Below are 23,449 nucleotides of genomic sequence, written 5' to 3'. Positions count from 1 at the left end.
TAATTTCACCGGCTCGGAATCCGAAGCGCTGAGCGTTTTGATCTTTACCCGAATACAGATTCCCGAATACAAAACAATCTGACCTCATCCTCGTCATTAAGGGCAATGCTATTGGTTCTGTTCCCTTTACTGAGAGTAACGTCTCACGTCCTCCTCTTTCTTGCAGCCTGTCCGTCGGGCTTCTTCAAGCCGACTCAGAAGGACGAGCCCTGCATGCAGTGCCCCATCAACAGCCGCACCACCAGCGAGGGCGCCATCAACTGCGTCTGCCGCAACGGATTCTACCGCACCGACTCGGACCCGCTCCAGATGCCGTGCACGAGTACGTACGCCGCCACCCCCCCCCCCCCCAGCCAAGGATCAAAAGGACAGTGGTAGTCTGTGTAACTCCAAGCAGAGAAATCCTGTCAGAGCTGTCCCTCATACAAACAGCTCTGACCCCCCCCCCCCCCAAAAAAAAACACCACGCTGCCCCGAGCCCCGGAGCCAGACCAGAGGTTACTGGGCCGAGGCGCGTTGTTTTGTGGGGGCCCGGAGAAAAGAGCCCATTCCAGACTCTCTCTTGTCATGCCAATGAGGCTGTTTGAATTAGAAGCTGCGGTGGAGTGAGGGAGGGGGGGGAGGGTGGGGGGGGGTAAAGCATGAGGGGAAACGAGTGAAGGAGAGGCAACACGAGAGGGATGGAGGACAAGGAATCAGTTCATAGAGTGTGGCCTTACTAAAACAAAACGGGTGAGTGAGAATAAAAAAAAAAAAAAAGCCCCTTTCAACGTTCGGGTCGTGTTTCCCCCCCCCCCCCACACGCCCCCCCCGCTCTCCCTCTCTGCCTGTTGAAAGGGAGAGAGGAGGGAAAAAGATTTGATGATCTCCAACAAAGGAGATTTGCATAAGCCCGGCTCTGGGAGTCGGGCAGCTGTTGTGGATGGGAAAGCAGCGGCGTCACGTCGCTCGTACTAAGCGCGGCGGGGGCCCCGGGGGCCCCGATTGAAGCAACGGAATGGACCCATCGGAGTCCTCCCCCCCCCCCCCCCCCCCAACCCCCAACCCAGGGTGGAGATGCCAAGGAGGAGTGGTGTTTCCATCTAGGACAGACACCAAGGAGGGGGGCACTCCGACGGGCTTCCATCCAGAGCCGGAGTTCGGCTAATTGCTGCCATTAAGAGGGAGGGTAAACAGGAAGTGATCGATTGGGATTTAGGAGGTTGTGGGCGGAGTGGAGCGCTTCATCCCATTAGTCCCCCTGACGTCACAAAGTGCTCCCACACGGGATGTATTCTGTAAATACCGTAAGATACCGTAAAATAACATTTTGCGAGTTATTCACCAGACTTTCTAAAACAAGCTTTGCTCCCCCCCCCCGTCTCCCTTTCAGCCGTCCCCTCGGCGCCGCAGACCGTCATCTCCAGCGTGAACGAGACCTCCGTCATGCTGGAGTGGTTGCCCCCCCGGGACTCGGGGGGCCGCGAGGACGTGGTCTTCAACATCATCTGCAAGAGCTGCGGCGGCGGCCGCGGGGGCTGCACCCGCTGCGGGGACAACGTTCAGTTCCTGCCCCGCCAGCTGGGCCTGACGAGCCGCGGGTCTACATCAGCGACCTGCTGGCCCACACGCAGTACACGTTCGAGGTGCAGGCCGTCAACGGCGTGTCAGATCAGAGCCCCCACTCGCCCCAGTACGCCTCAGTCAACATCACCACTAACCAGGCTGGTAAGTGGGCCCATCTGTCTTGTTCTACACTCCGTGTTCACATCGTGTGGTCTCCTCTCCTTTTCCCTTTCGTCCCCCCCTCTTTTTTTTTTTTTTCTTCTTTCCCCCCCGCAACTATTTCCGTGCTGCCGCTCTGCCTCTTATGCCCCCCCACCCCCGCCCTCCCCGCTGGAGTACCTCTCTCTGAGCACATAATGCACAGCGCCGAGCCGGGTGCCGTGTGGCGGGGTGTCTGCAGATGGAGGGTCTTAAAACGGGGGCAGGGAGAGAGTGGCGCTGATGATGTGACAGACGGACATGTGACCACGTAGCAGCGTGACCTCATCGTCCAGCCTGTGGAGCAGGGAGCAGGCGAGGTGCACAATGGGGTTACAGTATGTTGGAATGATTAGAAACGCATGTATATGTGTGTGTGTTAAGTACACGCTGCTTGTGAAGTAAAACACACGTCCATTTGGCGCGGCGAGCTATTCGAGGGGGGGGGGGGGGAGGGGGCGGGTATACATGTCACCTCACATCGTCCACTCCCCTCCACCGGGGGCAGTACTCCCATCAGCCGAGACCTACCGACCTGTTGGGTTTTTGTTTAACTGCGCCTTCGCTCTCATCACTACTTCCCCCCCCCACCCCCCCGGAATTCCCAGATGTCCACATGCCTCCATGCGAGCAGTCAAATGGAAAGTGTACACAAGTCAGATGACAACATTTAACAGGCGCTTTCCCGCACTTAAAATGACCCGTTGTTGCAAACTTGGATGTTACGGAAATCCGCGTGTGTAAAAGCTGCGTAAATCACTCTGTTTACGACGCCGGGCCCGAATGGGCCCCTTGGTTCTGACGGCGACCCTCTTTTTTTATTGTCTTTGTTTTGATTTGAGTCACTGTGTGGCGGGTTAATGAGGGCCTGTGAGTGCAGTTGAGCGTTGTAATGAGGGCCCCCTCTCCCCCCGCTCCTTCTCGCTGGGCCACAATGAGTCGGCCACCCCGACCCCCTTTTTTCGGCTTCTCCGGCTTCCCCCTGCCGCGGGGTCCGGGGCGGAAATTAGGGGGGGGGGGGCTCTCTCCAGTGAAGTGGCCCGTCACTTTGGATTAGGCAGCCGGGGCTCCCGTCGGAGGGGAGCCGTGAAAAGAACTCGACTCTGGCCGGGCCCCCCCCCCCCGACTAACATCACCCCTGGACACAGGGATTGCCCGCTTCGGTATGTGTGTGTGTGTGTGTGGGGGGTGGGGGGGGGGTCACTGGGACCAGGAGCCCATAATTACATCTGGTTTGTGAGGCTTGGTGGAGGTTACATAAACATCATGTCACCCCTAATCACCCCGGGCAGTTCTGTGCCCCCCTCCCACACTGAGAGCCAGTTATATGAATAAAAAACAGTGTTCAAATGTTGTATGTTGTGTTAATCAATCTCTCAGTAAGCTTCAGTTTGAATATGTAAACTAAAAGTAAGCCCCACGTCCTGTGTGAAGGGCTGTGTCCTCAGCCATGACTTGTTGGTGTGAAGGGGGGGGGATCAGTGGGGGGGGGGGGGGGGGGGGGGGGGGTGCAAGAAGACGTGAGCAGAACTTCTCACTCTGGTCCCCGCGGGGCTGATCCCCCCCCCTCCATAGGTGATGGGCGCGATAAAAGACGTGATCGCCCTGTAGAGTGCGGCGCTTCATTACGCACTGCAACGCAAAGGGGGGGGGGGTGGCAAATGACTAATTCCCTCAAAACTTGTATTGTGTTAAATATGCAAGAGCCTTGGAATGTCCCTGCGAGCCTTTTTTTTCATTTTCTATTTTTTTTTTGTTGTAATAATGAGTCTTTGGCTTTAAGCTTCGAATAAATAAAATGTTCCTCGTCGCCTGACATGAGCGGAGTGCACATCTGGAGGTGTGTGTGTGTGGTGTGTGTGTGTGTGTGTGTGTGTGTGTGTGTGTGTGTGTGTAGTAGTAGTCACACTACAGGGGAGGCGGCACATTTAAATACGTTATCGCAGCGATGCATCACAAGCCTTTATCTATTTAATCTTCGCGGTGATTATTCAGAAGTGAAACTATTTAAAGGATTAGACAACATTGCAACGGGAAAGTAAATGACGTCGAGTAAACCTCCATCAACTCACGTCTGAAACCACTTCCTGCTCCACCCTCCTCCGGTGACCTCAGTCGGCTGACAGTAAAATGATTATTAATGTACAAAAGGGAAAACCGCTGAGGCTTGATCAAACGTCGCTGACGGATGATTTTCTCCTAATGCGCTTCATTTATAAACATTCTGTCTGAGTCACATGGCTGGATGCTCCACCCCCCCCCCCCCCTCCCCCCACAAACAAAAGGACCATCCCAAGGTCTTTTTAACAGCTAGTGGTGTTAGAACCAGGCATTCAAGAATTATAGTGATGATGACTCGAAACATTTAAAGCAAATCTCTACATGGAAAAAAAAACTAGCTTGTGTGTCGTAACCCGCATTTATGAAGTAACGAGTCGTCCTTTAGGCTTCTCATGTACGAACGCAGAGTTTATTTGAGCTATTTACTATAAGCAACGTACAGATATCAGCCGACTCATCGTGTAACTGCTTGTCACTCTGGAGCTGTTGTGTGTGTGCACAGAGGTGAGATGATCTCCTTCCTTAATGAAAACCATCACTATTCTGAGAGATCGTTTTCCCCGAATTGCACAATAGAGGAATTTGATCTCCACCCATTTGGTCTCTGCCGTATTGCCTGCGGTTTATTGGACTCCAGAGGACGTGTTTGTTTAGGCATTTCATCTTCTCAAGGTGAGCCGCGGCGCCTGCTGCTGATGTCATCGAGAAGCGCGGCGGGCTGAAACCGGGTTCGTTATCAGGTGGGCCGGCTGCTTGCGGAGGGGAAACGCATCAGTCAGAGGGGCCGCCATTTCAAGTGGGTCGAGGGGCAAGATTTACGACTTAATTACCGCCCGCCTTGCCCAGGTCCAGAGTGACCCGTCCCCCGCCGCTCCGCCGGGCCGCGGTGCGAAAAGCCGCGGTGGCGAGCCAGGTGGGACCGCCAGAGTGTGTCCATGCACCAGCCGGCCAAATGCGGCCTCTACTGTGGTCTACACCGATTCCCATGCTGAGGGACGCGTGGACGGGGGGGGGCCCGCCAGTTTAACGGCGTGCTGTGTGACGGTGACAGAAGGCGTCGGGGAGCGCCACAATATGGTGGGTCAGCCTTCAGCCAGACGGACAGACAGGAGGCCCCCAGCATGCACCTGGAGCCCGGGCGCTTACAGGGCCCGCTCCCGCCCCCCCCCCCCCCCCCCCCCCCAGGCGAGCCCTGCCGAGGAGGAGGTGGGGCCCAGTGCGGCTCTTCGGATGTCTTTAAATAACCTGCCTGCGATCGATGGATTTATTTGGGACTAACTGATCGTGTTCGTTTCTGTGTTTCTTTGGATCTCGTCCTCCAGGATGCGATCTGCGTGTCCAGACCTGGGTTCTGGGCTCAAGGGGCCGCGCTCCTCTTCAGCACCACGCGACTCATTCCTGCTGAGTGCATTGGATGCCGCTTGAAACGCCCGAATCGTTGACCCGTCGCGGTTTATTTGCTCTTTGCGCACGAGAGCAGGACGACGACGGGTTAGAAAATAAAGAGATAATAAATTAAGCCGATGAAGCAAAAAGGGGTCTCGACCCAATCGGCGCTGTGGTGTTACATTTATAGATTTGTGTGTGAACTTTATGGAGTTAACTTCACCAATTAAGGAAATGGATCTGGGATAAACACAATGGCGCCCCCCCCCCCCCCCCCCCCCACCTCTGTCTCTCTGCCAAACACACTGCTGAAGTTCAAGCTGCAGAGACACACAAGATCAAGTATTCCTTTTATGGCGGAAGGGAGGGACGTCATTGTCTGGTGTCTCTAGTCGCCCCCCCCTTCCCTCCCCCCCCTCCCTCCCTCAGATGCCTCTTCATTTTTTAATGCAGCCCCGACTCTCTGGCATAGATGGCAGCGATCGTGCTATCTGCCGTCGACCATCGTCTCCTCCGAGGCTGCGTGCGTAAATTGGGGTCAGGACCTTTTTAAGCGCAGATGATCTTTAATAATCCTCGGGCATCGTGCGTCCGTCTCCGCCGCCGCGGCGCAGCAGCGTGCGCGCAGATAAGCATGACTTCGACGCTAAGCCGCGAGTCACATGCATGCATTGAGCTTGAACCGGGGGGGGCGGGGGGGGGGGGCAGATGTGCTGCATGCAACTGTCAGGTCTGGTTTTAAAAATATTGCTCCGCAGCTGCTTTCTGGGATCAGTACTCGACATCATAATACTCAGACCGTGTAACGAGGTGTGATTTATGGAGCGACCCACACGAAAACCGTTGATATTAGAAGGTTTTTTTTTTTTTAAACCCAGGGGACGTCATACATGAATTCTCATATTCTTGTTCCTCTCGCTGCGATTCGTCCTGTTCCGCACTTAGGAGCAGAATAGAGCAGAGAAGCTGTATCCTATCAGCCATTTTTTTATTTTTGAATCCAACAACAAAGCTATTAAGTCGATAAACAGCGTGCGAGTAGCAGACAAAATGAAAGCCAACAATGTAAAATTGTCCGTGGTTTGTGTTCGGTTTTCCTCACGGGAGTTTGGAAGCAGCTTGTGTATTCATCAGAGTCCAGTTCCCCCCCAGAAAAATCTTCTTTCCGCATCAGCTGAAGCCCCCGAAAAAACCAGAAGATCACAACAGATGTCTTTATCATATAATTTAAAAAAAAAAAAGTACATTTTGACAATTTGGGTTTCTGATTGTTTGATTTTCAATGACCGCAGTTTGGTCCACGTTTAGACGATCGTGACATTTTCCTGGTTTGGCTTTTTGAAAGCTTTTTGAAATCTTTATAAATGTGACTTTGTCAGGGATGGCACGTAATGGAGATGAGTTTCTACTGCGCTGTGGACGGGTTCAGTCCGATCTGCTGCAGAGAGCACCGCTGTGGTTTTCAATTATTTTCAAAGATAAATTAGAAGCTGGAAAGTGGCTCGGATGCTGCGCATTGTGTTCAGCGCCGTTCATCCAGCGACAGAAGCTCCAAGGGTTGAAACGCCTCGGGAGCGTGAGACGGGGGCTCCGGGGGCTGCAGCTTTTTTTTTTTTTTTCCTCCACAAATACTCATCTCGGTCGGTTTCGATTTAAGCTCCAACCTCTGAATACTCTTCAAGCCCCCGAAGTGCCTATTTTATAATTAGCTTATGGTGTCTGTACGAGTGCATTTACTCCCCCAATCTTTTCCAGTGCAGATGGTTTGAAGCTCGATGGACTGAAATCTCACATTTGTAGCTTTTACGGCTCTGGAAAGTCTTTATAGATGTAAAAAACCCACAATCCCTTGCAGCTGGGGAAACGGCGGGCTGCCAGCGTGCTAAAAGTACCTGCAAATATGGGCCCCTCCCTTCTGAGACGGCTCGATGCGCCGCTCATAAAGCGGGGTAGAGCGCCGCGGCGCGTTTGAGGGGCCGCCTGGTAGAGAACCAGCTGGTTTGGGCTGGGGGGGGGGGGGGGACCGTTTTTTTTACAATGCGAAAGGAAAAGGGCTTTACGAGCCTCGACCTGTTCTCGCTACCTCCCCTGTCTTCCCCAAATAATAGCAGTGCTCTCTGCACCAGAACGTCTAATCATCAGAACCACATGGTTGTAGACCCATTAGGACGTTAGTGTATGTTTAAGGCCCCTTTTATCTGTCTCTCTCTCTCTCTCTTCCTCAGAAGCGTGTGATTCATGCGACTCTTGCAAATGTTGGAAGTTATTTCCTCTTTTTTTTGTTTTCAAATGGTGCAAGTCACCTGCAGAGAATGGCCCGACTGTAACAGTTACCGTTGGTGTCTCCCGGGCTCCGGAGCCCCGAGCTTCCCCCCCCCTCCGCTGCCAATGCGGCCCAAATGGTCTCACTTCAGCAGCCTGGCTTAATGAATATGCCCATCATGCTCGTGGCGGCGCTCAGTAATGAGGCTTAGCGCTAGAACGGCTGCCAAACGAGGGGAGCGGTCAAAGAGAAAGTGGAAAAGCCCACCAAAAGAGTGTAGTGTAATAAAAGATAAGAGGCATAAATTAATGGGACGCATGAAAGCCTTCGCTCCCGTTAAGCAGAAGCTCGGCCCGCGTTAAATCCGCCTGGGTTTAAATGAGCGGAAATATCCCCGTAAACTCCATCTTTAATTGATTAGGGAAGTCAGTAGGTGTTCAAACACAAGGCTGAGACATCTATTAGAGCTGGGAGAGGCAAACAGAGCCCTTTGTGCCGCGTGTCGTTGGGCCGAGGCCAGAGCGGCGTGCTAGAAAAGACTTTCATATAATGATGTCGGGGTCTGAAACCCAATTCTTTGACAACAGCGGGGCGGCCTCCCATCCTCTCACAGCCGAGCCACGTGATACACTTACCTCCGAGGTCTTCAGACGGACACCGAGGGCCCCCCTCCTGGGGCCACGCCGGGATATTAAAAGGCTTTATTGTCTCCGTGAGCTCTTGGATATATCGGAGAAAAGAAAAATTAAACGCAATCTTTTCTGGGTTGAACTGAAGTTGAAGGGTTAGATTTAAAATGAAATGCCTTGCACGTAACATGGATAATCATCAGCGATGGCTTTTCATGAGAAGCGATGGCAGTGACTCCTCCGTCTCTCTCTGCCTGGTTACTGACACGTTCATCAAAGGCCATTCATCAACAATTCAGCCATCTGATTTCATTCCGTAAGCTTCCAATCCCAGTCTCTGTCGCGGTCCCCGTCGTTGTCGTGGTCCCCGCCTCGTTGGTTTGTTAAGGACATTGAGAGTGGAGCTCACCCACTTTGCATCTAAAAATGTATCTGACTTGACGTACTTTGAATTGATGACTCCTTGTTTTTAATTCCCAATTGTCTTTAATGGGGTGCAATCCACGTGGTTTAGAAATAATCGCCGTAACCACCACAGAAAATGGCTCGGAACAACACAAACATTGTGTTTAGCGGCATAACTCGCTGAATGATGTTGACACAAAGAAAACCAAAGTATTTACTCAAGCCTGTTAATTATAGATTAGATCAGGAGGGGGGGGGGGGGGGGGGTATTCTAGCTGCACTTGAATTTTCAGAACACAATGGGGAGACTTAAGATTACATAAATTAGACGTCCCAAAAATGGCTTTCATATGTGGCTCGTTGCTGCAGTGGAGCTTTGTCTTGGTCGAAGCGCTGCATTCCGCAGCCAATCGGTGGAATGTCAGCTGAGCCTGAATGGACTCGGAGTCGGACTCTCTCTCTCTGTCTCTCCTCCTCGAGCGACCGAGTGCTCCCAACACTCGCGTGTTTTCCACTCAATATTGACTTTGCACCGGAATCCGCGCCTCGTGTTCCCATTTAATCCCCCCCCCGCCCCCCCTTCGGGTGTGTTTCTATCGGTCTGTCGGTTTTTTCCTCGGCGCTCAGACGCGGGTCGACGGCTGCCACCGCGCCGTCTGCGAAGTCGTTCCCCGAGCAGAAGAAAAACCACAGTGTTCTCCTGCAACAGCTTTTCATGTTGGCATGCGTCCATCCTCCCTCCCCACCCCCCCCCGGTACATGAACACATGAGCTGCCTTTTGTTTCCTCGCCTCCGTATCGGGTTACTGGGCATGGCTGTGCGGGAAGGGGCCATGTGGCACTCGTGAATACGTGCACATCCGAAATGAGATACTCGTGAGCTCCTCTTAGAGTTACAGTTTGCCTTATTAGGCCCGAGACCGCATGCAAAGCGCTGTGTACAGCGAGGAAGAGGAGGAGGAGGAGGAGGAGATTCCTGACTGCACGCTGTATACATTACCGCTCGTCCGGCCCCAGGACCTGCGGCGTGATGCATGCTCGCCGCAGCCTCGCCACAGCCTCGCGCAGGAGGTGGGAGGGGGGGGGGGGCGTCATCGTGTAAGTGCTCTGCTGAGATGAAATATGGGAGGCCTATTTATTAAACGCTGGCAGCAGCAAACGAGGACGTGCTCGTAATCTGTGGCCCCCGGGAGGTGGACGCGTCCGTTTTCTTCAGGGGGGGGGTCAGGGGGCACGCGAGGCGAAGGGGCCTGATTGGCTGATGAGAGAGCGAGGGACTCGAATGTCAAACGTGAGCTCCGACTCCCTCTGGTCGCTTACCGGCTATGTGTTTTTTTTTGGGGACACGAGTTGCAAGGTCGTCTCTTTCCACGAAGATTTAAAACCAAACTCGCAGCCGCGGAGTCGCTCGCCGCAGAGTCGCTCGCCGCAGAGTCGTGGCGGATGAGTTTTCTGTGGCGAGCGCGTGCCGGTGCAGAGGTTCCTCAGGGCCGGCGTGTGTGTGTGTGTGCAGCGCGGGGCCTGTAGGGGATGAGCGTGGGCCTCGGTGTTAATAAATCCTTCTTTTGAATCCACAGCCCACCCTTTTTTTCACACACACACACACACCGCTGGGCCTGCAGCCCTCGCCGGGCTCCCCAGACGGCGTTTTATCTCGGGCTCCTCTTAGCTTCACGCTGACCCACGGCACCCTGAACTAATCTTAATGGTTGTTGGAGGACGTGAGGTAATCACCCTCCTCCGGCCTTATGGTTGGGCTGAAAAGAATGTACAAGGTTTTATGTCCCGGGGCCACGCAGGACCTCAGTGGGCCACCCAGGACGTAACGATTTGTTTTATATTTGTTGTACCTGAATCAACTCAAGCAAAGGGGCTTGATTAATTTACTTGTTGAAATGCTGGAGAAGGAACAAAAGTGAAAATTAGTTTCAGACATTGCAACTTGTTGAAAAAGAAAATAAAAAAAGCTGCGTTTGCATTCCTGATGTTTTCAGGATGGATGTAGTTTGAGCAGAAATAAACTTACTGCACCACTCACCGCTTGTACACGATTTTTCCTTAAACTCGGCTTTTGTTAAAAGGACCAAACTAAAAGTGTTCCATTTGAGGAATAATTTTCCATTTATCTTTGGATAGAAATGTTTTCTGTGGCATTAAAAATCAAACTGGAGACTTGAATCCATTACAGCCAGACGGATTGTTCTGTTGTGAAGTCACATTATCAGTGAATGGCGCTGACTATAATACGGTGTTTTAAAAAAAAAAAATACATTTATTGTCAATTTAGCTTGAAAGGTTGCGCTTAAAATGCCACAGCATTTTTACCTAGAATCGCAAAGGCCAAGCAAATGTCACCAGCAAAAAGAAATGATGCTGCAGTGCTGATGTATCCAGACTAGAAGCAGATCAAGGTTCAGAGGTTCTGCTTTTTACACCGTTCTAAAAGGAAAAGTAAGAACCCCGGTTTATAGCATGGAAGCTCTCTGCTACGCTCCTATAAGCTCTGATCTTCATGCATAAACAACTCGGGGCAGTAGAATTAGACTGTGGGGGACAAAAAGGATGTGTTGCATTGCATGCGACTGGTTGTAATCTGTTTGTTTGGTTTATGCTCCGTGCGCGTAATGCACGGTGGTCTCGAGATTTTCAAAATGATTTATTTGCAGAGGGCGGGCGGTCTGTTATCAGCGGCCCGACAGGCGTAAATGAATCACAGGAAAGTCACAGTTGACGCTGGGAAGTCCCCGGGAGGCGTGCGGTTGAAAGCCGGCGCTGTAACTCGCCAACCTGCAGCGGCGAAGACTCCCTAAAAACAGACGGCGCAGTATATTACTGCGACTTTATTGGCGTTACGTAGTCCACCTCTGCACCACCCGCTGTTTGTCTCCGAGATTAAAGATGCCGTAAAGCCCGCAAAGCGTGCGGGACTCGCCAGGTCTGTGCCGATTGGTCCTCCTCGTCCTTAACGACCTCTCTCTGTCTCTTCCCCCCCCCTCCCCCGCAGCCCCGTCCACCGTGTCCATAATGCACCAGGTCAGCCGCACGGTGGACAGCATCACCCTCTCCTGGTCCCAGCCCGACCAGCCCAACGGGGTCATCCTGGACTACGAGCTGCAGTATTACGAGAAGGTACCACCCCCCTACCCCCCCCCCCCCCCCCACCCCACCCCTACTGACCTACTGATCCGTTTCAACTCAAGCTTCCAAACAGCAGCAGCCACGAAAACGACGCTTCCCCACATGGCGGAGCATCTCGGGGAGGCGTGCACTCGGGCCCTCGGAGCGGAGGAAGCAGCAGCGCTGTCCGGGCCCTCGGTGGGGGGGTGGGTGTTGTGCAGCGGCGTGCGGGTTGAGACGGTTGGTGCGCCGCAGCCGGCGTACTTTCTCACAAGAAAAAGTACTCGGAGTCTTAATTCCCTTTTTTTTTCTGACACCGCGGGAGAGAGCTGTCAAAACAAATGGTCCCGGGGGCCCCGCTGCGGCTCAGAAGCGGCGCGTTGAAGGGAGCTCGATGATCACAGGATTATCAGAACGCCGCCTGACCTGAAACTGCCACCGAAATCCACCATTTTTCTTTTTTTTAAACTGCATCCGCCGGATGTCTTGCCTCTCTCTCGGCCCCGTTAGGTCCATCAAACACTGGGCTCTATGTTTATTCTAGTGCCAAATCGCTCCCCTATTATTTCCAACGTTGATTTCCAGCACGATGTGTGCTTCGTAACAAGCCATTTTCAGTAGTATTTGCCTCTCAATGTCGATATTTAGGAAATAACAACAGGGATAAACACTTAAAAGAAGGGTCGCTCCATTTATTCACGCGGCGTTTTTAGAATGATCGGCCCTCAGTTCACCAGATCCTCTTTCCTTTTGTCTTGGTCTCCCAGGACCAATCGGAACACAACGGCACCGCCATCAGGAGCCAGACCAACACGGTGGTCATCCGCGGGCTCAAGCCGGGGAGCATCTACGTCTTCCAGGTGCGGGCTCGCACCGTGGCCGGCTTCGGACGCTACAGCGGCAAGCTCTACTTCCAGACCATGACCGAGGGTGAGCCATCCAGCCAATGCCCCCCCCCCCCCACCACCTCGAACTCGAAGCACTTCCAAACCAGACAAGTGGGGAAACACCCCACGCGTTTTACCCGTGATCATGTCTTCATTCATCTTTGGGGATTCAGGGTTTCTTTCCTCTCTTTGGTACACACACACACACACATGCAGGTAAATGTAGGAGCCTTTGACCTGGGTTTTCCCCCCTTGTGAACGTCTCATTTCCTTCAGCCTGCAGCGCGCAGGGCCGTCATCAGCCCCCATGCTGCCGCACACAGTGAATGACAAACGTGCATCACCTGGACCGCGTGGAGCCACGCAGCTGAGGGAGTATAAAGTAAACCATGCACTGAAAGATGGGGGGTGAAGTGAAGGGAGGAATAAGCCCAGCAGGATGGGCAAAAGTAGAGTTTTCTTTTTGTGACTGACTGTTTAAAAATGACAAAGAACCAATTCATAATGGAACTCATTAACTCATGAATTGTGGGAAATTTTACATTTCTTGAATAAGTTTCAGATTACATTACATGTCATTTAGCCGACGCTTTTATCCAAAGCAGCTTACAATAAGTGCATTTCCACATAAAGATACAGACTCAGAAGAGCAAGTAACAAAGTACAATTTTCATCAAATACACAGTTTGAAAACATGTTATAGAAAGTTACAGATGTATATAATGAATCAGAGCTAGGCTTTATTCAGCTATTATTGAAAACTTTTTAAATAATACCAAATAAATTTATTGAATTTAATTATTCACTTTGATTCCTCTTCCCACACAGTTTGATATTTTTTCAAGCTGAATTTAGTGTTATAAGTAGGCTTCAAATATCCTTAAAATACAACATATTCAGGTTTACTGCATATTAAATTGTGTCCCAGTCTGTGAGAATGGCTGGAAAAAACGACAGTCTTTGAACTAGACATGAAAATTATTTTAAATACAGTATCAACTTATGAACAAGTCTCATAATTTCCCTCATTTAAGTACTTTAAAATAGTGCGGGCCTGAAGTACCATTACCATTTAACTTCTCCTGTCATGGGCACTTTTCTTTAAACACACTGTAATTAGCAGCACAAATCGCTCTATCAATCCTTCACGAATGTTCCGCAACACAATGCAGTTGGAATGTAGTTAAATATATAGATTTCTGCGGAACACTATAACTCTTCCTGTGGGCTCTGGTGCATGAACATATAACAAATGATCACGGTTAAACAGCCGCTCTGCCTCTGTGTGGCCCCCCCCTCCAGGAGCTGGATTCCTGCTCTGGGCCGCCCCGGTCCTTCTGGGTCTCACCCAAACATGCTCTCTCTCTCTCTCTCTCCGCTCACTTCACGCGCTTTCTGCCCGATGATTTGTGCGTCTGCGCCGCATTCAGTGGGCTTCAGGAAAAAAAAAAAAAAGCGCCACGCTGCCAGTCAAGATGCCGAGCTGATCGGCGGTTCATCCAGCCGTATGTCTGTCTGTCACCCATTGCTCCCTCCGCATGGAGAGGCTCAGATGCTCGCCCGTATGTTTCACCGCGTGACTCTGCACACGCGTGTGTGTTTGTGTGTGCTGGCGTGGCTTTGTTTATGTCTGTGCTCTTTTCTTTCTGCAGAGGAATACAACACCAGCATCCAGGAGAAGCTACCTCTGATCATCGGCTCGGCAGCAGCTGGCCTGGTCTTCCTCATCGCCGTGGTGGTCATCGTCATCGTCTGTAACCGGTGAGTCAGTCCTGCGCCGGGCCTTCCTGATACGAGCCTTTGAGCCGAATACCTCTATGAGCTCTTTGCGGATTTTACCCCGTTGAAATGTGCATATGTTCCCGTTTCCATGTATTATTGCTCTCGGAGTTTGCGTGCAAGTCCATTCAGAGCGAACAGAAATAAACCGTAGTAGAACCCCCCCCCCCCCCCCCCCCGTGCCAATAAAGCAGATTCTTATGAATGCGTGTCGTAGAAATGAAACCATGTGGCTTCGTAGATATTCATTCTTAATAGATTCCAGTCTTTCAGGCAGAAGCGAAGACGGAGTTCTGTGGGTGCTCCCACTCAGCGGGGGGGGGGAGGGAAATGGTTTGCAACCCCGCCAAGGTCAGAGCTTCTTCCTGTACAGAGAGAACAGACTGCGCGAAGGGGGGGGGGGGGGGGGGGTGTGTGTCTGCCCGCGTCGACTGCACGTGGGTTCGTTCACTTTCGGCGGTCGGCTCGATGGAGGAGGCCCGCCCCGCTGCATTGTGGGAGCGTTTGGGAGCACGGCCAGGGCAAAATGAAAGGGTGCGTGATGGAGAGTTTTTTTCGAGAGCCGGTTCGGACGGTCGAGGACATTAAAAGCTTCTAATGCACTGTGACGGCCCCATCATAGGAGTTAAAAAGATATTTTAATGTGTCCTCGTCGGGCTGCCTGCCAGTTCCAGCTCGGCGGCTCCATTGTGTGGAACACTTTTGTTACCGAACCGTTCCACGAGGCACAACGGCGAGCTGCAAAAACCCATTTAACTGAAAATTGGTAAAAGTGACTTTCTCCCTGTGATTACCGACATGCAGCCAGCTGCTGTGCGCTTGGAAAGGAGCAGGCGGGTCTGTTGTGGCGTGTTTGTCGAAACGCCTTCCCTGGTTCTCCATTTGATCCTCGTCGGTGTATCTCCACTGTCTGGCGGGCCGGGGGTGGGGGGGCTGTTTGAACTGCGTGCCTGCCTGCCCCTCCCTCGCCCCCTCTACCCCCTCTTTGAACCGAAGCTAGAGTTCTTTGTCTTTCCCCCCCCCAGGAGGCGTGGCTTCGACCGGACGGATTCAGAGTACACGGACAAGCTGCAGCACTACACCAGCGGCCACAGTGAGTGCCTCCCCCCCCCCACCCCCACCCCGATCGCACCTGTCTCCATAACGACCGTCTCCACGGCGGCCAGTCAGCCCTCCGCTGCCTCAAAACACCTGTCTCCATGGCTACGGCCCGTCGCCCACCCCCCACTCGCCAGTAATCCTGGCCTCTGTGTGGCTCTGCTCACTCGGGGCGGATTTCACCACATCACAAAGCAGTGTTCGAGTGTGTGTTCTGTGCATCATCACATTTCATAGTCAATTGATCCCATTGTGGTCGAAATGGGTCAGTCGCCACTCGCGTTGCCGCCATTAGCTCGCTAATGCCACGTGAGTCATTTGCCTTTGTCAAAAAAAAAAAAGAAATTCTAAAGACTGTGATTTTCTGTGTTTGAGTTACAGTGGCGAGAAAAAGTGAAATGACAATAATTCAGACATGGATCGGGGAGAAAGAACAGAGAAGTCATTTCACCGCGGCTCCGCCTGAGATATTAAAGATAATCCATCTGTTAGCCGCCTGATTGGAAAGAACGCAGAACCCACCTCAAATTTATGGCCCCATCCCGATATGTTTATTTCATCTGGTAATTACCACCCCACATTATCCTTCATTATTCTAATAAAATAAGAAGGCAGTAGCTTCCCTGATTTAACCCGATCGCGTTCCTCACGCCGCTCTCAGCTCCTGCCCATGCGTTCGGTGGTCTTTGCCATCGCAGGAGGGGGGGGGGGTTTAACTAATGGTGGGTGGGGCCCCCCCCCCCCCGGTCAGATCCTCTCCATCTGTTCCTCTCCGCAGCACGTTTGTTGCATGCGTTTAACGCACCAGGTCCCAGCGCTCATGCAGGCGCGTGTTCAGCATCCATCGAAACAGCCTCGGGCCCGACGTGGAGGTGAGGGCTGAATAATCGGATTTAAAACTCAGGACACTTAAGTCCCCGAACACTTAAAGGCCACCTTAAGCCAATCGACCTGGCATCGGGGGCTTAGGAGAGCCAATTTATTTCCTGGAGTGGAGCTGAGCGGCGCTGATACAGGGCCCGGGTGTTAATGGCACTATGACTCACAGCATATGTATTAATGCGCCTCGTCCCAGCTAAGAAGACCGCAGGTACCGCGTCCTTATTACACGCAGCGGCCGCGATGGCGCTGATCACAAACCCGCCATTTGTAACCACACCGCCTCCTCCATCTTTCGACCTTCACCGTCTGAATGTCACATAGGGGAAAAAAAGAATGACACTATGTGGGAATGCAAGGTGAATCGATTGTAAAGGTGGCCGAATGCGACAAAAAAACACATATAATATATTACAGAGGCTCTCTCCTTTTTTCCAAGTGACTCCAGGAATGAAGATTTATATTGATCCGTTCACATATGAGGACCCCAACGAGGCTGTGAGGGAGTTTGCCAAGGAGATTGATATATCCTGTGTGAAGATTGAGCAGGTCATCGGCGCAGGTAATGGAGAAACCTCGCTGAGGCGTGAACTGAATACAACGCTGCAAAGTGTCTAGAAACCAACGAATGAACAAAAAAATAAAATAAATGCAGATGTTACTCGCTCGTATCCCTGTGGGTTAAAAAAGCACCGTTGTTGCCTCCTCACAGGGGAATTCGGAGAGGTGTGCAGCGGCAACCTGAAGCTCCCGGGCAAAAGGGAGATGTTTGTGGCCATAAAGACCCTGAAGTCCGGCTACACGGAAAAGCAAAGGCGGGACTTCCTCAGCGAGGCCAGCATCATGGGCCAGTTCGACCATCCCAACATCATCCACCTGGAGGGCGTGGTCACCAAGAGCAGCCCGGTCATGATCATCACCGAGTTCATGGAGAACGGGTCCCTGGACTCCTTCCTCAGAGTGAGCCGCCGCACCCTTTGTGTCGTTCGCATTACTGCGTTCCAGTCTCACCTCTAGAATGGTTCCTCCTGAGGAGCGCTTCATTTGAGTTATTAGGACAGCTGACAAACATGTGCCCGTGTCCTCATCGCAGCGGGTACACTCTTTCATGTGCACACATATTTTTCCAGTGATTTGACTTGATATACTTACTAATCCCGCTTCAAGGAGACATTATTACCCAGAGTCTTCAGTCAATCATCAGTTCCTCTGAGGTATTACCGGGCCTCTGCAGTAATGCTTCTCTATTAACACTGTTATCCCCCCAGTATGGATTCATTTCGTGTGCTCTCTGTGTATTTCATGTTGTGTCGAGCGGTGATGATTCTCTTTGATGTTTTGCATTCACTGCACATTTCGCCCCACTGCCGGACTACACACACACTTATTTCACCAGGACGAGAAATAAGCAAGATTTTTAAATTTCAAAATCTAACCAGAGGGGGATATTACAGAGACCCATTGACAACCCACATACATCATTAAAATACTTTAAAATGAGATGTAAAATGTTTAAAAAAATGAATCTGTCTGTAAGATGAGATGTCACACGGCCTTTTAGAAGAATACAAATTTTCCTTTTTTTCTTATTTTTTACTATGTTGTTATTCTCACTTGAAAAGGGCCTCTTATTTATGAAAAAAATACAGATGCAGAATCTCAGGCAAAAAGGTCTATTTTTATTTCAACTTCAAATGATGAACTTTTTACTCAAAGTGACAATGAGCCATCATGAGTGCTGTGAAAATAACACATTATAGATAAACTTAAGCCTTTTGATTTCCTCAAGTAAAAAAAAAAAGCATTTCATCAAAATCGATCACACGTTACAAAAGAAAACTCTGGTTGGCCACACACGTGGTTTACAGTGAATCATGTATGTGACAAATAATGAACATGCATCACTGAGAAGCTGAAAGACCAGCCTCTACCTCTTTGGTTTAATACCCACAGCGGGAGTCAGTTTAAGCCCTCTGCTGCAAGCCTTCCTCAAACCCATCCTCAAGAACAAGGCCCGTTCCGCCTCAGAGACACAAAGCATCAGCTCTTTCTGCGACGCGTTTGTGTACACGCAGACGTTCCCTCAGGCGTATCTGACGGCGCGCGTTGTGTTCGAAGCGGCGGGGAACCTCCTCGCCGTGACAGTTTATGACAAGAATCGCTGACAGCGTCTGAGCTTCTGACCGAGGTCTCTGTCTCCGCCGGTTGGCGGGTCCCCGTGTGTCCCTGTGGGTGTGTGTGTGTGCCGGGGATTATCTCCCCTGCTGCTTCCTGCTAGAAAACCCTGCTGGGTACAAAGAGAATAGATCAATCCGACCTGAGCTGCTTTTTTTGGATCCGACCAAGCAACGACCCTTAAAAACTGGTTTAATTCTTCTAATGGGGGAGCGAGACCAATCACACACTTGCTTCATCATCACAATGTACGCAGCATATTCACAGTCCCACCGCTCATGTTCTCCTGGCTTAATTTATTTTAATTTAATTTAGGAATATCCAACCAAGTTTGTAGATGTCTGGTCAGGCGGTCATTGGCAGATCCAAGTGGATATTTGGATCTAGTGTCTAGTGAACTAATCTTATTGACAGATTTGAAAGTAGTTACACAAACGCACGTCAACAACATCATGAAAAAAATCCTGCCAGTTTTGCATTAATTGGAACAACTATTTTGTTTGGGGGGGGGTTTCCTGTGCCTGTAGCGGCCTTTTTGGTCACGATTGGCCCAATAACTTTACATCAAAAAGCGTGGCCTTTATCAGGGTTTTGGCTCGTGTATTTCAGCGCCCCCGTGTGGCCGGTCGGGGGGGTCACATTTTTGAATCTCTCTGCAGCCCACAATAAAATACTGACAAACGCAACGGGGCTCTTCTGCCCCTGAGGCGTCGCGAAAGCCCACCGCCTTTTGTGGTGGGCGATGGGGAGAGTGCAGGTACAACACCCCCCCCCCCCCCCCCCCACTCCCCGACAGCTGTAGTCAGCCATTCGAGCCCCGACCCGAACCGTGCTGTTAGCGTCCTGCCGGGCCGCTCCCCAGTACGACGGGGTAACTTTCCTGCATCAGCCACACGCAGGGTTGTGTTACAGGTAGACGTGTCGGAAAGAAAGAGTTATTGTTTGACAGGGAGGGGCCCGCTGGGGATCCTTGTGCATTGATGAATGGCCGTGTTTGTTAACGGACGCCGTCACACCTTTTCATTCAGTGAAACAACGGAAGTTATTTCAGACGTTGTCGCCTGACAGCCGTCGCGTCGGGTGTCGCCCGCATCAGATTCATCCGGCGCATATTCCCTCTGTGGACGCCTCTTTGTGTCTCACCTTTTAAACAGAGGTTGACCTTCCGATCTGTCTTGCAGCAAAACGACGGGCAGTTCACGGTGATCCAACTGGTCGGCATGCTGCGCGGCATCGCCTCGGGCATGAAGTACCTGGCCGACATGAACTACGTGCACCGCGACCTCGCCGCCCGCAACATCCTGGTCAACAGCAACCTCGTGTGCAAGGTGTCCGACTTCGGCCTCTCGCGCTTCCTGGAGGACGACACGTCGGACCCCACCTACACCAGCGCACTGGTAAGGAGCGCCGGACCCCGGCCCGACTCTCATAGTCGTTACTGAGCTCTGACTCACTCTCACCTGTTCTCCAGTATCTCGTGTTCCACACTTCATTTTGTGTCCGCCTCCCAGTTTCGGGTTACCGTGAGAATTGTGGCCCGGTGCGGTTTCGGCTTTCGGTCCTTCGCTTCCTTCCCTTGAGGTCGTGCGCTCCTGTGTTCTCAGGGGGGGAAGATTCCCATCCGATGGACCGCGCCCGAGGCCATCCAGTACAGGAAGTTCACCTCGGCCAGCGACGTGTGGAGCTACGGGATCGTCATGTGGGAGGTCATGTCGTACGGGGAGAGGCCTTACTGGGACATGACCAATCAAGACGTACGTATTCACCTGGGTCAATTTTCTTATGAAATTGCTGTTGTATTCTTTAGTCAAACGCCCCCCCCCCCCCCTTAAACATTCTTTTGAAATAAGGCCTCAGAACACACGTGCACACATGTGCTGTCTGGGTTTCATTGCAGGCTCAGACTCCTCAGAGAAACAGTTTGTCATTGTATCTGCTTTCCCGCAGCTAAACAGCAGTTTTCACTCATTTCTTTTACATGAACCCCCCCCCCAGCCCACACCCCCACCCCTACTCGCCACAGAGACATAATCAGATCATTTGAGATGCACGGCAGTGCACGTTGGACCGCTTCTGCTCTTGACTGGAGCCTCCGTTTCAACCCCCCCCCCCCCCCCCTTCTGGGCAGCGGACGGGGGGGCGCAAATCATGGGCAGAGAGATAATGAAAATAGTCTCAAATTGAAAGTGAGAACACTAATGCGCTGAGAGGGGCCGGGGGACCTCGGCGGTTATCTTATTAGCAGCTTCCAGATAGCGTTTTCGGCTCCATCGGGGTCCCCGTTTGGAGGCCTCCTGGATGAGATCAATCCTGGTCTGAATGGAGCTCCTCTAATGCCCCCCCCCCCCCGGTAATGAGCGGTGTCCTCCGGGTTGTTTCACTCCGTAAACCGGGCACCGCCTCGACCCGGCGACATCGCCAGAGAGAGAGAGAGAGAGAGGGGGGGGGGGGGGGGGAGAGAGGGCATTAAAAGGCCAGAAATGAGGTCACATCTGGCAGCAATGTGAAGTTGGTGAAATAAGGTTTATGTTCTTAATGACCTAACTGGTGCTTAACAACTCCACACGGGGCAAATTAACACGCTGATTTGTACACAAATAGATGTAGTTATACATTGATGTGTGTTTAGGTAACAACGTTAATTTAACAGTGTTCAGTAGTGACTGAAGCAGTTTTTACCACACGGTAAAAGCAACAGATTATATATATATATATATATACTTAATTTTTTTTTTTAAACACACACACACACACGTAGTTTGAGGTACCCGTAGTTTCCAGTATTTCTATTTAAGCTTATTATTATTTGAATTGACTACATTTCAGAGGGTAATGCGATCCTTTGTTTCTGCGAGCAACAGTGATCTATTTTTCCATCTTCAGATGACAAATGATAATTATTTCTCTAGCGATTGAAGTAATGGTTCCAGTAAACGGGGCCCCTTGTTCTAATTAGATGAAGAAAAGCATCTCGTGACTGACCTACCTTGTTTGGAGGAGGTTATAACAATCACCTCAATCAACGGTATTTATGCACCAACTCATCACAGCATTTATGTGCAAATGCTTCATCTACTAGTTTTTTGTATTTGCACTGAATTAAAGAACGGCTGCGTCCTCCACCGCCGTCCTCACGGCGGCCGTTTGTCTCCCCCTGCAGGTCATCAACGCCATAGAGCAGGACTACCGGCTGCCCCCCCCCATGGACTGCCCCAGCGCGCTGCACCAGCTCATGTTGGACTGCTGGCAGAAGGAGCGCAACAACCGGCCCAAGTTCAGTCAGATCGTCAACAACCTGGACAAGATGATCCGCAACCCCAACACGCTGAAGGCCATGACCCCGCTGTCCTCGGGGTGAGCGCCAGTCACCCCCCCCTCCGTCCTTCTTAGTCGTGACATGTGGTTCGGAGCGGCTGGTGTTAAAAGTGTGTTCGGCGTTATTCCCCATGTGGGTTTGATCTCACGGCGGCGGGGAGGGGCCTCTGGTTCTGCCATTGATGTGGATAACATCTTGAACAATATAACGCATCTGATCCTCTCTGAACGTAGAAGCCTTTCTCCTTCCCAGCAGGAAATTCTTGCTCCGACCAAAGTGCCATCCGTTTTTTTTTTTTTTTCCGCTTCGCAGTGTCTCTTGTTTCTCGTGGCGCCGAGCGGTTCTAGAAATTAAAGCTCTTCGGGTTTGATAAATCAAATCCTTTCCACCACCACGCTTCGGGCAAAAAACCTGGGTTGAAGCAAACAAAACATTTGAAAGCGTTTTCCTGCCCTGGGTGTTAGTTTCCTTTGAGAGCCGAGGGCTTTACTGATCTCCATTATCCCCCCCCCCCCCCCCACCATGTCTGTACTTCCATTTGTGGTGGCGTGTGGGACCGAGAGACATATTTTCCACAGACACTCGGGGGGGATGTATTGGCTCCTTAAAGCCTATCACTTCATTTGGAAAATAACGCTTTATGAGGAATCAGTTTGGAAAGTATGGGTTCATGGATCAGGCCAGTAGGGGATCAGTTCTGTTCTTTTGAAAATGTAGTGCAATGATTCATGGTTGGATCACGTGCAGGTGGTCCGGGTTATCTTTGACTTGAAACCTGTCATTTTGTATCCTCCTCACTCCTAATGGCTTGTGTCTCCCCCCCCCACCTCCTCCCCCTCCATAGTGTTCACCTCCCCCTCTTGGACCGCAGCATCCCAGACTTCTCCAGCTTCAGCACCGTGGACGAGTGGCTGGACGCCATCAAGATGGGCCAGTACAAAGACAACTTCGCCGGCGCTGACTACTCCACGTTTGATGTGGTGTCCCAGATGACCATGGAGTAAGTGCTAATGGCCCCGATAGCTTGGTGGTTGTGAGGGGGGGGGGGGGGGGGGGGGGGGGTCGTAGCGCTGCAGTGGCGAGGAATGAATAGCGGGCTCAGAAGCTGTTCAGCGGGCCTCGATCCTTAGACCTCCGTTTAAGGAGTAGACATCATTACATGTGACAAAACAATAGGGGAGGGAAAAAAATAAACCTCTTTATGCACAAGATATAATTTTGTTAAAGATTCCTGTAGCGATGACAGATAATAATGTCCTGTCTCTGGACGAAAGCCAGAAATGAACCTGCGTAGCTTTAGAACCTTTGAACAAAGAACCGAAAACCCAACGAGGACGATGAAGACTCAGAGAGAGCGATGCTTTTGAGTCAACGGGGGGGGGGACACGGTGAATTTCTGATTCTCCTCATTCGTCGCGGTTCCTCTGAGATGAGGGAAAGTCGACGGGTCGAACTCTGACGCGATGAATCCCGACCTTCTGCTGCCACCATAAAAGCTTCCGGGCCCCCGATGGAGACGCAGCTGTTTCCTGGGCCGCTTCTTCACTGTCGTCTCCGTCCTTCAGCTGTTCTCCGTCATGTTGTTGATGGACAGAATGCATAGCTGCTACACACTGTGTGTGTGTGTATATATTTATGTGTATTTATGGTTGGTAACACGAGCCGGGCATCTCCGTCTCTCCTCACAGGGACATCCTCGGGGTCGGTGTGA

The 23,449-nt window shown here is 51.5% G+C and overlaps 1 protein-coding gene across 1 annotated transcript; it reads left to right on the top strand.

The window, feature by feature from the left end:
• The first annotated feature begins 160 nt into the window (after positions 1-160).
• Positions 161-22,742, top strand: LOC119229959 (ephrin type-B receptor 2). Its single transcript, XM_062560707.1, is given in 13 exon segments — positions 161-322; positions 1,373-1,573; positions 1,576-1,707; positions 11,492-11,616; positions 12,372-12,534; positions 14,144-14,252; positions 15,299-15,363; positions 16,687-16,809; positions 16,960-17,207; positions 19,604-19,819; positions 20,027-20,176; positions 21,583-21,776; positions 22,583-22,742. Coding segments are annotated over 13 exon segments (1,995 nt in total). The 5' UTR covers positions 161-213.
• Positions 22,743-23,449: the final 707 nt, after the last annotated feature.

This window comes from Pungitius pungitius, unplaced genomic scaffold, assembly GCF_949316345.1.
Source record: "Pungitius pungitius unplaced genomic scaffold, fPunPun2.1 scaffold_115, whole genome shotgun sequence".
In the NCBI taxonomy this organism is placed as follows: domain Eukaryota; kingdom Metazoa; phylum Chordata; class Actinopteri; order Perciformes; family Gasterosteidae; genus Pungitius; species Pungitius pungitius.
Note: the sequence above shows the minus strand (reverse complement) of the source record. Positions and strands in the feature narration are given on the sequence as shown.